The sequence below is a fragment of the Mycteria americana genome, chromosome 6 (assembly GCF_035582795.1).
Source record: "Mycteria americana isolate JAX WOST 10 ecotype Jacksonville Zoo and Gardens chromosome 6, USCA_MyAme_1.0, whole genome shotgun sequence".
Lineage (NCBI taxonomy): Eukaryota > Metazoa > Chordata > Aves > Ciconiiformes > Ciconiidae > Mycteria > Mycteria americana.
In genome coordinates this window covers 34,447,942-34,463,518 of record NC_134370.1, presented here as the reverse complement: position 1 = coordinate 34,463,518, position 15,577 = coordinate 34,447,942, and the positions used below count along the sequence as shown (strand labels likewise).

At 40.6% G+C, this 15,577-nt stretch overlaps 1 protein-coding gene across 1 annotated transcript in view; it reads left to right on the top strand.

The window, feature by feature from the left end:
* The window catches only part of ANK3 (ankyrin 3), a 213,935-nt gene that overhangs the window by 103,295 nt on the left and 95,063 nt on the right, over positions 1-15,577 (top strand). The window contains exons 12-18 of the mRNA XM_075505280.1: positions 950-1,048; positions 2,333-2,431; positions 4,608-4,805; positions 5,339-5,437; positions 6,182-6,280; positions 9,971-10,168; positions 12,545-12,643. Coding sequence (XP_075361395.1) covers positions 950-1,048; positions 2,333-2,431; positions 4,608-4,805; positions 5,339-5,437; positions 6,182-6,280; positions 9,971-10,168; positions 12,545-12,643 — 891 coding nt within the window. The remainder of the gene's footprint in view (positions 1-949; positions 1,049-2,332; positions 2,432-4,607; positions 4,806-5,338; positions 5,438-6,181; positions 6,281-9,970; positions 10,169-12,544; positions 12,644-15,577) is intronic.

Genomic DNA, 15,577 nt, shown 5'->3' with positions numbered 1-15,577 from the left:
AACAAAAGTGTGTTTTCCTCATCTCTACCCTTCCAGGACTTGTGTACATCTATGGGGAAGCTGCCTAAATCAGGGGATTTCCAGAGATCCACTGAGCTTTCTCTTTCTCCTAGTAGCAAAACTCCCTTCTGCAGCCTCTGGCTGACTGTTGCTACAGCTGTGCAGAAGCAGCTGTGAAGAGGCTTTAGGGTAATTCTACTTGGAGAAATATTAACTATTGATTGGATTTCTAAAGCAAAATCCTTGAGGTCATGCCCTGCTAAGTGACTGCTCCCTTTTTTCCCCTCCCCTTCTCCCTCCCTCTCTTTCTCTCCAGTTGGTCTTTTATATCTTGTATAAGGGCAGTGGTGTAGATTTGTGATGCTGCCACAAGGTCCTGAGGGAAGGAGGAATTCTCTTTAGCCCGTGTCATTTGTGTCTGTGCCTCTCTGGCTGGATGCCACAGTTTTGAATTCCCTTTCTCCTGTAGAAACAGTGGGGATGGAGCTCACCATTAAGTTCAATAGACCTTTTTGTTCATCCAAAAGCAACTGGATTTGGTGGGGACAATGGACACCGCACCTTTTTTGCATGAGCTGAATGTTCCAGAAAGTCTTATCTTTGTACCAGGAATGCTTCTACCCTTTTTTTTTTCTCCTGTTCCAAAATGATACTTACCAAAAAACTTAAGGATGAAATCTTGCTTAGCTATAGTTGATTTTAGTTGATGATGAACTACTGAATTCCTAGAATGTTTTTATGTTTGCTCGTGAATCATACTCATAGGTATTTCTAATTCTGCGTGCCCTTTAGTTTAAGCATGCATATATGTTTTTGAGAAGATAAGATCCTCTCAGAAGAGCAAGCACTTAGGTTTACTTACTTTAGAATAACTTATTTTTTCCCCATGGCTTTCTTGTAAAGGAGTGTGGAAGTAGGTATTTAGGTTTGATTTTGGTTTGGTTTTCAGTCGGGCCTGACTCCAATCCATGTTGCTGCCTTCATGGGACACGTAAATATTGTATCGCAGCTAATGCATCATGGAGCATCACCCAATGCTACCAATGTGGTGAGTAACAGGTTTCCTTTCAGCATGGCAGAACTGTGCATACATTATAATATCTGGGAGCAGCACTGTTGTGAAGCGCCCAATTCTGGTGTTTGCCATCCACCTCTATAGCAGTCATGGCTCCTGCTGGAGTCATGGGAAAGTGCAGCCTGCTGACTCCTACTTGGGAGATGCTTGACAGGTTGAGGAACCCTCAAAAGAGGCTGACCTTAAGCAGACTCTGTTCTATTTTCTGAAGTAAAGAGTGAGAACATTCTGTAGCTTCTCGTATGTAATTTTTGAGATGTGTACTTGACTGTTGAGCACTGTTTTCCCAGGACCCCGGGGGCCTACCATTTAAGGAAATTTCTGCTGTTATCAACAGATTGCAGCAGATTGTTGGGACATATTGCCTGTATCCATACAGCCATACAAGTGCGCTTTTCTACTGGATGTGCATTGTGTGCCCCAAGGCTCCCAGGGCATGTATAAAAACTGAAGTAATTGTTAGATGGATATTTGAAAGTTGGAAAATGCGAGGAAAGTAGAAGCTTGTTGATTCTTCTTAACAGTTTGGCCTCAAAACCTTCCTTTGACCTTCCATATACAGGTGCAGTTAGAAGACAATCTTTTATTAAAGTCTTAATTTGCTAATTATATTATGTTATGTAAAAATGCAACACCATTTGTAAATTAGCAGGTGTTTGTACTTAAAGACATATTGATTTCCAAAAATGTAGAAAGCAGTTTCCCTCCTGAATTTATTCTGGTTTCCTTGGATTTGTCTTTCATTAAGTCCATGAACCCTTAGATTAACATACTCGGTAATGATTATTTTTTTTTTCCTCTTCTCATCTCAGTGCTTGTCAGATAACAAATGATAGTAGGGGCATAGGGCATAGCAGGAGGAAAGCCAAATATATATGTATCTGAATATACAAAATCTGAAATAAATTTTTTGTTTGACTAAATTAGGCTCTATTTAAATGGATGTCATTTTTAACGCTGTTAGTAAAATGCTAGTAAATACAAAAATTGCACTGTCTCTTTTCAGCAAAAGACTAGTGACAAAGCACTATTGTGTTGGGAAACTGACCCTGAAATAAACTGCTTTGTAGCATATAGCTAAGAGGTCAAATATTGACTTAATCTCCCATCTTGCTCACAGACAACTATTACAAAATATTCCAATGGAGATTATTCTGAACTGGGTTACCAGTATTTTTGTATTTATGAAACATGTCGGGGTTTGTTTTTCCCGCAATGTGTTTTTAATGATATTTTGTTTTTGCTGCTGCGTGTTAGAGAGGAGAAACGGCACTGCACATGGCTGCCAGAGCTGGCCAAACAGAGGTCGTTCGATACCTGGTACAAAATGGAGCTCAGGTGGAGGCTAAAGCTAAGGTAAGGTGATGGTCCGGGTGTAATAACCCTAGATTATCTATATTTAACAAAGCAAGGATCACATTCATCTTGCATGTGTCTTTAGGAAGAGAAAAGGAAATGAAGCCAAGGGCCTTGGTGTAATGACAACTGATATTTTGTTATGTACTCCCTTACTGTAGTCATGAGTGATCTGTACGTAAGAGAGAAGGCAGGAGATGTCAAGTTGATACTATGCCCGGTTTTTTTTGTCAACTTTTAATATAACTATTATGTGTTTGAAGAGTTTTGTTTTGGGGTGGGGAGGGAGGAATGCCTCAAATCTGCTTTTCTTTCTGCAAAACTGTAAACCCTATGCTGCTGGTGTCTCCTGTCATGTCCCTAAAGCATCAGCCTGTATGCATTCAAAAGTAGTTGTACTTCTGAACACCTCCTAAAGTAAGGGGGCACAGTAAGGGGATGTACCATAGGGCTGGAAAGAAGGAACAGACCCTATAAAAACAATTGCAGTTGAGGAAGGGGGAAGGAAAAAGAAATGGTCAAGAGCCGCTGAAGAAACATACAAAATTATGGAAATAAAAGAGTTCCAGGAAACAGATGTGGAAGGAGATCAAAGGGTGCAATAAATAGCAGTCTTAATAGGTAAAACCAGGAAAACTTTTTTTTTATTCAAATAGTGATTAAATTAATACAATGTCAAAGAAATCTATTTTTCACTGTGAAATTATCATCTGTGAGTTGGCTCACAAATAAACTTCCTAGTAAGAATATCTACTTATAAGAAACTCTGACTAAATATTTATAGCAGATACATTTCATATCTGCAAGCAGTCTGACAACAGAAGTGAATCATGTGGTCTGTAAATCTCCAAAGATAGCCTTGAAAGTGAACAGCTAGTGCTCAGAAGCAGTCATGCAAATATTTTCTAAATAATTTCACACAATGAATTTATGCAAACTGCCATTGCCTGTGATCAATTTGTTATCATAAAGAACAACTAAATGCGCAAGTAATAGATTATATACCAGTGCTAACATGAGCCATGAGAAATTTGTGGGAAACGGGCATAAACTGGAAACATTTAAGAACCATAAAGGCTCTCCACCAGTCAGAGGAGAATTTCCCTGCAGAGGAGCAGCATTCACATCCTGACACTCTCTCATCCAAAATCCCAAAGGTGTAAAATCACTGTTGTAGGATGGGCATGGGCAGAACTCTCCCTAGCAGAGAGCACCCCAGAACTGCTCTGCTGCAGGATGTGGGGTAGCAGTGCTCAAAAGGTAGGAAATTCAGCAGGGAAAAATGGGGAGAGAAAGATGTTTGAATAGATTTATGAGGAACAGGAAAAAAGAAAGTCACAGACTTTGTTGGCTATACTGTTGTGATAGTGTACTTAATCCAAAGATTGTACAACTGAGAATGGGGAGGACAAAAATACAAAGCCGAATAATGAATGAGGAAGAAATTATCTATTAGACACTCAGAACAAGGTCACAAACAACCACAATATTTTCACTGAAGGAAAATAAATAAATAATGAGACTCATGACAGGGCAACCCCTATATTTAGAACTATTAGGATTATTGTGTTCTGAATAAGCAGCGAGAAAACAACAGTGAATTTCAGCACCATGCTTTATCTTCAATTACATCCACGTAAAGTTATCTGCAAAATACCAAACAAATCTTCACCAGTAAAAAGTGTAAAATATGACACTTAATGCAAGTTACTAGGCAATAATATGCTGAGCACCTCAGGTCATCCCAAACAACTGACTGAGTTGTTAAATGTTGCTGAGAATCATAAAAGAGATCAAGATGTGAGGAATAGAGCTATGCATTCACCGCGTTTTAAGAAAGGTCTCAAATTCAACAGGAAACTTAATGGCAAAGCAAAGTGAGGCAAATCCAGATTAAGAAAAGTGATCAGTTTATTTACTGTTATGGATTATGTACCTGTCTGGAATATTTTGTGATGCATCAATAAAGCACAATATACCTTTTTAATATGAGCACAATATACCTTTTTTATATGACAAAGAGAAAGCCAGTGTGCAATATTCACTAGGTAAGATGACAGTAGAATTAATGCTCGTCTGCAATTTTGAAAAACAACAGAATCTGAGCAAATATTTTCTGTCAAAATATGAGCCTTAGTTTTCTTATGTAGGACTGTGTCGTTTCCTTTATGTTTAGGATGACCAAACGCCGCTGCACATTTCTGCTCGGCTGGGAAAAGCAGATATAGTACAGCAGCTGCTACAGCAAGGAGCATCTCCAAATGCAGCTACAACGTCTGGCTATACGCCCCTGCATCTTTCTGCCCGAGAAGGACATGAAGATGTAGCTTCTGTTCTTTTGGATCATGGTGCATCTTTATCTATCATTACTAAGGTAAGGGAGTTGCAAAAGTGATAGCCTCAATAGTAAAATATACCTGTAGCAAGTGCTACTTGTGAATTAAATGCTGCAAAAGCCATAGACACATACAAATAATGTAAGAATGAACTACATTTTGTTAAAAGGATACAAAGCTCCATGCTTTTACCTCGGAGCCTGACGTATAACATATCCCAGTGATCAGACATGCATTTTCTTGGAATGAAAGGAATGCAGGGCAGAAATTCTTGACAGGAGTTGATAAGCTGTTACCCCTGTCACCCAGCCTTGTCCTTGGGCCTTTGGTGGTGTGAAGAAAGGAACTGATTCTTCCCTTTTTACAGTTATTTTAATGTAGATAAGGCTTTGCCTTGCAAAGGAGGGCCTCCAGACCTGCCAGGGCAGTTCAGAAGCTGCAGACTTGCTGCCTGTACTCAGGACTATGTAAGGGGATGGATGGAAACAGCAGTATCCTTGTAGATCAGAGACAAACCTTACCCTGAAAAAGAGTGCACAAGAGTGCACTATATAACTGCTTTCTCTTACAGAAAGGATTTACTCCTCTACATGTGGCTGCAAAATATGGGAAAATTGAGGTAGCCAATCTCCTGCTTCAGAAGAATGCATCTCCTGATGCTGCTGGAAAGGTAGGACAGAAGAAGCCATTGCCACTTGCACAGCAAATATCTAAATGAGCGTAATATTCTAATAATATCCTTCTACCTACTTACCATCACGCTAGTATCCACAGCCTGGGTTTAACTGGAATACGTTTCATGTAATATTCCAGTCCCTGTTGGGGCTGCCAAGAGTCAGCAAACTCTTGGCAAAAGTGACTTTTGTTTGTCATTAATTGACAACAAAATTATGTCCTCTCTGTACCCATGCAGGGGAGTGGAGACAAACCATTCCCCTACCTTCCTGCCCAGACTATTTACAGTCCTTATCAGAGCATTCAGGCAGCTGGCTCTGCTCCCCCAGGTCTCATGACAGGGGGAAAAGCCCAGCAGGACCTCAAGCTTTTTAAACCAGCCCAGCTTGGATTTTTACAGATCCAAGGGACGGTTTACTTATCCACTGCAGTAAAAGAAAAACATTGCTGAGGGTGTGACCTCAGTGTCAAGATTCCTTACCTGCTCTGTCCTGGGGGCAGCACAGATATGTGCTTCTCTGTTCATCTTCCCTGGGAAAAGTGAAAAGGGCTTTCACAGCTCAGTAAGGATTTTCAAATCTCTGTTTTATTTTTTGATCTTAAAGTTATCGAAGACTCTGGATACATGAATGAATAACAAATGTGTTTTTTCACCTTATCTACTCCAATTTTCCAAAATCTTAAGTTTTCCCTGGAAAGGGTCTGTAACAGCACTTGTTTGTTCTGCATGTGTTTTTAGAGCGGTTTAACACCACTGCATGTAGCTGCACACTACGATAATCAAAAAGTGGCACTCCTACTGTTGGACCAGGGAGCTTCACCGCACGCATCTGCCAAGGTACAAGTACTGGCCACTCTGGGAGAACAATAGCTAGGCTTTTTGTGTTACTTTATTCCCTGTCTGCCTCTGTTCTTTCTAGACTGTATATGCTTGCAATTACAGGGGGCTCAGTGACCTTGTTTATTAATGTCTCACAACCACATAAAGCTGTTAGAATAATTCTGCAGGTGAATAAAATAGCAGTAAAAAAGCAAATATAGATGCAGAAACAATTTAAATCTCTAGTTTCAATAAAGTTCAGTCTTGGCAAATACTGAGCCTTGCTTTCACTTGTCTGGTCTCCTTAGCACCTTCTCCAAGCCAGCCAACTTTATATCATTGCATCTTAACATCTGTGCAGGGCAATCTTGGAGTTAATGCCTTGCTAAACAGGGGTAGTTCTCCTGTATGGTGCCACAGGATGACTTCTGAGGTGTGAGATGTTTCTCAGTGCAACGTACATAATTATTAAGGTACTTCACAATACTTCCTACCACAGTGTAAATGGACTGGTGAGAAAATAAAACAACTAGTCACAGCCCTGCTGTGATTGCAATTTAATGTAGGCAAGACAACACATAGTGTAAGATTTCAGGGGATGTGAAAGAATAAATATTTAAATGTGTTCTAGTTCTGAGTAGAAGAAATAATATAGAGAAGCTTAGAGTGTCTATATCTTTTGTGGAACCCAGTTTTAAGTATGGATCAATAATCGATAGTTGGACAGCAACAATAAGTAAAACAGGGTGGAAGCATATGTAGGTTCAAGTGGGGTAAGTGCAGTGTAAATACCCCATCTGAAACAACCCAGTTACGTTCCTCAAATCACTGCAAAAAACCACTGTGGAAAAGGGAGAGCTAGTGGAAAAGCCAGTATCGTAGACAGACCGCTAGCTCTCCTTGATTGCCTTCCCCTCACACATGGCTGAATAACACTAGAGGCCTTCTGCATGGCTGAAGAAGAGGATGGAGTCTGTCATACATGGTAGGTCCCAGAGCTTATAGTGCAAAGGAGAGGAAAGTTAAATAAACATGGATAGCCAGCAGCAACAGCACAGTCTAAAATCAATGATGTCGATAGTGACAATCTGCCAGAGCAGTGCCCCAGGAGGTGAACCGGAGTGATCTCCGATCTTTTACTACTGCAGCACAGCACTCTTAAATGCCACTGTGGGGAAGAAAGGGCCTTCTGAAGGGGATGAGAAGACACTGACCCAGTTTTCACTGAAAGAAACTGCCAGTGGAAGCTGTGCATCCTGTAGGGACAGGGATTGCAGCAGCCACTGCCAAGGGCTTGGGAAGTCCAAACCAGGGTGGAAGCACTATAGACTATGGTATAATATTACACAAACTCATGTGTCAGGTCACCTTAGCTTCCCCATCTGTAACAGAACAGCTTTGCAGCTGCCACTTCAGGCCTTCAAGTGCCAGCTGTAAGTCTTCCTAAAAGAAAGCATTTGTTAGTATTCTGCAGCAAGTGAGCCACAGCAACACTGAGTAGAGCGTCAATACTAAATAAAATTAACGGTACCATGTTTGTTGCTTTAGGCACCCACTGTGCAGTCATCTGAAAGATGATGTTGGTAACAGCAGATGATTCCCCACTTCTTTTGTAAATGTGGTCTAACAAATAAATGTGTTATGTCATATCTCATCACTGGCTCCACAGTTAGTTTCATCAGCAGTTGCTATTTCTGTGACACTCCTGTCTTTAACACTGATTTTAGGACTGGCTCATTAGCCTGGCCTGGCAGCGTTTGCCTTGAAGAGTGATCAGTGAAAGGGTATGGGAAGTGGCCATGTCAGAGTACAGTTCTGTGATACAAACAGTTATTCTGATTAACCATTCTTCTTTTTTATAGGCCAAAATTAGGCTTGTGCCTAACTTTAATTTGGCATCCACTTTACAATGCTTCTCTTCCTCTCCTCCCCAGCCTCCAAAGCCTCAGTTTTTCTCTGTCCCTTCATCTTTAACCTTTTTCCCTTTTTACCTCTTTTCCCTGGCAGCCAGAATAACCTAATACTCTTCCTTCCAAACTTCTCCGTTCCCTTCTGCATCTATGCATAGTGGCACAGGACAGCTCTTATCATGAGGAGAAGATGCAGACTGAGACTGAGCTGAATTTCAGCTTTTATTTTTCAGCTCTCATTTTGCCTTCTGTTGGCAACCTGCTGCTTCCCATTCCACTGAAAGCAATGTATGCCCATTTCTGAGGAAAAGGCTTGAAAACTGCATTTATTATTATACAAAATATACATGAGTTCCATTTAAAATGCACAGAGTTTAGCATATATGCAGGATTTAGCACGTAGTATTTAGGACTTAGTAGGTGCTCATGCGGTGATGGCTGTTTTGCGTGTCAGTCTCGTGCAGGAAGTCTAAGGGAGAGGATTGTGTTTGTTTTTCCTGAAGCATTTTATCTTCAAAGTGAAAATTCAGTGGCCGTATACTTCTCTTGTTAATTGTGGCACCGTGTTTCCTGGGTGTCATTTTGACATATCTTAGTATCTAAGGTCTGAACTGAATCTGAATCGAATTTTGAAGGTTACAGAACCTTTTCCACGTGGAGTTAGTACTGTGCGTGTCTCTCACTTCCAGATTACTATTAAAGCTCTCTTGTAACCATTTCTGTGCCCCAGTGTATTTATTCTTTGCTCCTACCTGCATCGCCCTGCATCTGTTGTGACCTGCCTTCCCGTATAATCCAGCCCTGCTGCCCCACAGGGCGCAGGGAGGAGCCAAGCCAGGTGAATGCTTTGTGCCTTTAGATAGATTTTATTGGGCTGTGTAATCTGAGATGCACATGCTACTTCTGATTCCATATGAAATGGTTTATGCAGCTAGGGTCTCTTGCCCCTGACCTTCTTCCTTAGTCACATGCATATGTGTGCACGTTGCTATTTGCTTTAAAACTTACATTTCCGCAAGACACAAAGTTCTTGATTAAACAGGCATCGCAAACTGTACCAAAAGCTTGTCATACCTTAGTCAATGTTTTGGTATTTGCATGCTAATCAGTTATTCTTTATATCTATTTATCTATTTTCTGCCAAATCCACCCTTTTTTAGAATTATAAAATTTTATCATGCAATAGATACTGCATTTTTATTTTTAGTAGTGGGCTCACTATAGGTACACATATTGGAAGGAATAAAAAAATAAAGAATGCAAGACTCTAAAGTTATATGCTTTAATTTTCCCTTGATCTGAACGAAAAGAGCCTGTTAGTAAGGTTAGGGTAAATGCTGCAAGCAAAGCCATATTTCGTGTACATAATGCTTTCATTCACACTGGGAAATGGGAAAAAAAACCCCCAAACAATAACAGCTGTTCTGAGTTATGAACACACATCCTGCTCTTCTGTTTGTTAAAGATTTTATGTACATTTAAGGAAAAGTAGCAAATGTCTGTGAAATGAAACTCAAATTGCTATTGCTATAGGTTGTACTCTTCTGAACAGATGATTTTTTTTCCCCAAATTTGAACGTTTCTTTCAGAATCCTCCTATTTGTAGTGGTACTTTCAAAAACGGATTGCTTAAAGCTCTGATATGCTCATTTCTACAACTAGTTAATATTGTATTTGACTATGTTTGACAGAATTGTTAGAACTAATGACTGACTTTCATAGAGTCGGGTAGGTACAGGAAAGCGATTTATCACATTGTTTAGTGAGTAGCTTGCAATGAAGTGCTTTCTCTTGACAGAACGGCTATACGCCACTGCACATAGCTGCCAAGAAAAACCAGATGGACATAGCAACTACACTGCTGGAATATGGTGCTGATGCCAATGCTGTAACCAGACAGGGTATCGCCCCTGTACATCTTGCCTCTCAGGACGGCCACGTGGACATGGTGTCATTGCTTCTTACTAGAAATGCTAATGTAAATCTCAGCAACAAGGTAAGTGTTCCCCGTTTGGTGCTAAGGCAATAAACAAACGTGGTGATGAGAACGGTAGAGGCCTGCAAGTAAATTTTGTCTGCTGTGATTCTGCAGGTTTTGAAAACCGCTGCAGCTGTTTGAGTACACACCATTTCTTCTAGCGAAGAGAGCAGCATGCAGCATGCCATGTCACATTGAATTAACTGTATTTCGTACTACCCAAGTTTTGATGATATAGCACATGCTGCAGGGGAATTTATTAATCCGTCTCCCTTCCTTCCACATTATGCTACTCTACCAAAACATGCCCAGAGAGAAAATGCCTTTCTCCCCCCAGCAGTTAGTGGGGTTGGCGCATCATTTATGAGCCTCTAGATATATGCCTCCCCATTAAGCAATGGTAACAACTAACTTGTTAAGGGAAGCTGGTTTTTTTTAAATGGGATAATAACAGCAAGGTTGTCTAAGATTTTGTTCTTTAATATAAGTGATTCTTCCTCCCCAGGGGATGTTCCTCAGAGCACAGTGACTTTCGGTGTAATTTCTCCTGGGGGCAGGAAAGGGAAGTTGGTAGATTTTAGTTTCTATATGTATGAATTTATAGGCTATTAAGTCTGCTCTATAGTAATGTTTCTAGCAAATGTGCAGCCTTAATTCTTTAAATGCCCCACTAGACATCAGAGATATTGTAAAGTGCAGTTTCAGTATGGATTTATGTGGCTAAAGTAGGAAGGCAAGAGACAAATTTTTCATGGAAAGTATTTCTTAATCTCAGCAGGTAGAAAGACTCTGTGTTCTCTGAGGCTGTGGGTGATGCTGCACAGGGCTGCTGTGTTTTCCTGTTTCTAACTTTACAGTTTGGTTATTTTTGGGCCCTCCTTCCGGAAGCTTCTCTTGCAGATGTTGATTTCTTTTTTCCCCCAGTCTCAATCAAGTGCGTGGGCTTATGCAGAGCAGGATGTACTTTGTATCCCCGCAGGGCGATTTGCCATGTACACATTCTGTATCACATTGGCTATCGTGGTTTTGCTGCTAAGGCTAATACAGAGAGCATGATTGCAGCTGCTTGGTATTTTGATTCAGTCCCACCAGAGGTTAATTACCTGCAAGATTCTTCAATCTGTTACTGTTCAGTTGTAATCTCTAGTTTCTCATTATGCTGATAACACCACCTTTTGAAAATAGTTCCCCTGTACTCACTTAGGGATGCATGTTTCCTCTGAGCTCAGCACCTATATTTGAAGCCAGATATTTAAAGCACACTAACTTTTGAGTTTTGCAATGGGACTAAAAAGAGCATTTGTTTTCTTCAGGATCCACAGAATGGTAGGGAGCTGAATACTCAGAGCCGCAGTGTGGGCACTGAGCACTTATTAAATCTTTTTATAAGGTTTGGCCCATAATATCCAGGCTCCATTAGGTAATTTACAACTAGTTACTGTTATATATTTGTGTAATGTGACCGACCTAAGCTGCGTTGTCATCAGGATTGCATGTTTGAGTGCAGTACAGTGAGATGCTCTCAGCAGTTACTGCCTTTGGTAGCGAGTCCACCGTGGACATGAGTTTGGGTTCAAGGGTAGGAAACTTAGCAAGTGTTTCTGCCTGATGTGCCAACTGCTGCCACCCGCTCTTCTGTCACCGGTCCTAAAGGCAGTAGGAACAGGAGGAGAGAAAAAACCTGTAATTTGCAAGTAAAGGATATTCTTTCCCATTCCTAACAACATCCCCTCAGCAAATTCTCTCTTCTACCCCTTTTACTGGAGGTCATTTATGTGACAGAAAGTTGCATAGCTTTCTGAGGTTCTAAGGATTTTCTCAAGTTTCAGATAAGAAAAGTAATGAGCTATCCAAAAGGTAAGACTGTCAGTACACGTCATCTAGCAAGTCTGTATACTCACTGGGCAGAGAGAAATGGGCCTGATCTCAGAGAAATGTAGTTTTATCTTTTCTGTTTGTGTTTGAAAATGATCAAGTAGAGGAGTAAAAGGTAAGGATAAATCTGAGTGAATGTTACTTCTAGAAAACTTGTAGAAGTGTAAACAATAATTCAATATTTCTTTTAAAATCTTACTCATTCTAAGGAAGTGAATTAGTCAGGAGGTAAAAAAATACTATATGACTTTTTCTTAAAGTACTATAATTTGCTGTCCTACATTGAACGCTGCATGAAGAAATGTTCCTTGTGAAAAGAAACATTATCTTCCTGGCTTTCAAATTGTACTTCCTTGCAAATCAACAAATGTGATTAGGAAGCACATTACACAGTGAAAGTGGAATGTATGATTTCTTTAAATTCAGTACGATGTTTTGGGTCTTATTGATACCTGAATTTGCATTTTAGTATTCATGTGCCTCCTCTGAAGATTGTTACTTGTTGCTTCTAATTTACAGAGTGGACTGACGCCACTCCACCTGGCTGCTCAAGAGGATAGAGTCAATGTAGCAGAGGTTCTTGTTAACCAAGGAGCTGCTGTTGATGCACAGACGAAGGTACAAACACCACTGTCAACATGTATTATTTCCTTGCAAAGAGGCATGAGCCTGTAGACTGGTCTAGTAATCAATTCAGGGTGAAACTGAAATAACAGCAGAGAAACATTCCTTGTAAGAAATTATTATAGAATATATTCTGAAAAGTAAAGATATGTAAACTTGAATGTTTAGTGTTATGGTCAGTCTTTGAGCAGTAAGCTTATTTCTTGCCAAACATTTAGATCAACATAGATTTAGATTGTGTCCTACTATGAAGGTAAGTGGGATTGATCTGTGTTTTATGTAAGGAAACTTTCAGAAAAGCTTGTGCTCTCTCTACAGAGAATCATAATCTTTCACCATATGTATACTCTCATCTGCTTTTGGTATTTTTTACACGTTGCACATACTTTCCATTCAGCTGACAGTAGAAATAAAACACAGGAGAACTGTTACTTAAAACATCTGTATTTACAGCAAGAGAAACAATATGAATGCAATGTAGGCATTCCAGGTTATTAAGTGGTTAATACTTTTTCCCATGACTTGAGACTTTATGAAATGAAGTAGTCGCCTTTCCCTGAGCTGACACTAAATAGCCATCCATAGACGTGATTCTGCAAGTAAAGCCATTGTTCATTTGTAAAGATTACCCCTGCTCCTACAGCTTGACTCAGCCTTCATGACTGGATGCCTCTGAATTTCTAAGCCACTTTGTTTTGCAAAGCATAGTGAGGTGAGCTATGTCATCATATGGGTACATTCTAGGGAACTGACTTTTTCTGGTGTCCCAAATTCAGACTATACCATTGTTCTCCTCATGGTAAACATTAACCTGTTAGGTTGTCAGTAAATACTGCTCTACTCTACCTTCAAAAACAATATTAGAGATGAAACATTTAACTCGTGAGGACAAATTTGAAATTCTTTATCACTGTTTTCTAATATGAAATACATATATGCAGTGGTGGTCCATTTCAAATTTACTTGCCTAAAAGTAGTTTTGCCTAAAGTAAATATTTGGGCTCCTAAATAAGAGACCTGACTTTCCAAGGTGCTTGGGGATGCTTTTGAGACCCCAAGCAATGACACCTCCCACTTCACAGTATTGGTTTTAAGACCGATGTCGTGAGCAAATTCCAAGAGCCTGCGTACAAATGGTTTTATGCTCACTAACAGTGTATATGGTGCTCAGAATTTAATGACAATGATCTCAGTGTTGATTACACTTACATTCTTCATGCATTGTCTAGATCTCAGAGTCATTTCTTCAGCTGAATAAGAAATCAGTTGTGGTCAAATACTTGGACTGTAGCTGATCAAATCAGCTAAAGGAACCATGTCTCACAATCTGACCTGCACCCTTTGTGCAGAGTAGCAGCTTTCACAACTTGCTGTTAGGTGTGTGCCACAAGTTAGGTGCTCTGCTTGCATCCCAGAAATGTCCAGGTGTGTCAGACTGTCCAGCAATATTATTCTATCGTCACACTGACATCTCAGAAAGGGCTGCATCCATCATCATCTCTGGCTGCAGCTCAGCTGATTATAATCCATGGCAGAGGGAAAAGTCATTGTTACGTGATTTTTCTACTGTGTAATTCCAACTGTACCGGCTGCTGATTTCAATGACGTTATTCTGACATGAAACTGAAATAGTTCTGCTGAAATTCCAGGAGCTTCTCCAGCTTTATACTTTTGTAACATATTCTCAGCCTATATTTTACAGATGAATCAGTCTGGGTTCTTATCATCTGCTAAATCATCCAGAAGCAGATGACATCTGCCCTGGTTTGTTCTTTGCACAATTTCCTCAGATGTATATGGTTGCCTTTCTGGAGATAGTTCCTACCTGGTTTTGGTTTCTGTAGCAAGACATTGCAGAACATGCTCTTTTAACTTGGTCAGAGCTGAATCACTTCCTAGCCCGTACAACTTGTCTGTGAGTGTTTGCCTTTCTCCCACTCTTCTCTGCCCCACAAATAGTAAGTAGTCTAAGGAGACATTTACATTGACAGGTGCAGGCAGTCACGTGTCCCCTTTGCCTGCTCTCCAATGTCTGAATAGGATCCAGTTGTAGACTAGTAGCCTTTTAGTCACATTAGCATGGTGCAAAAGTCTGAGATACTGTCACAGCTGAGAGGCAGGGCATGTTTGTTGGGTCTCAGGGCCAGCCTGGCACAGTTGCACAAGGTCTGTACTGAACTTTAAGCCTGGCAGGGTGGCAATGTGGTGGAGCAGGCATGTGACTCTGTAGAGACACACAGAAAAGGGGCTTCAGTTTCTCATTTGGAGATCTCCTCTGGGTGGAGCTGAATTTCTTGATTGCGTCTCTGAAAATTGAACTAGTCAGTAGGTAAAACCATGGACAGGGAAAAAAAATGCAGTCATATTTGACTGTCTGCAGCATGCATCCTGTCATCTGTAATAGTCATATCATTAAAAAACAAAACCAATAGTAAGTCCCTTGTTGTTCACCTTCATTCCTCAGTTATATATGTAGCTAGTGCAAGTAAAGAATAGTTTCCCAGCACACTTTTGCTTCCATGGGACTGCTCCATAGTTGTCAAGAAGTGGGGCAGGGACTTATAGGTCAGGCAAAGTCACAGTGTATTTAAGCAGAACTACTTTGTGGTGTAACAAATCACCTGTCTGGGAAAATGTGCATTATTAATCCTATAGGCCTCTGGGGTGAAGAACACCTGCAACGGCTTGTCCTCCTGCCTACCATGCTAATTTGCCCCCTCTGCTGTAGGGGACTAGCTGCTCCTTAGGAAGAAAGTGCCCACATGCCTTGTGTTAGAGTGGAGTGAGCTTGATGCTTATTCACTGGCTTCTTCTGCAGAGTCCTGTCTGCTGGGTTTGTGCAGCGGTGAGCCCTCCAGGCTCCACACAGTCGGCCACATGGAGGTCTGCCAGATACCCACTCACTGTGTTATAAGAAACGTGCCAATG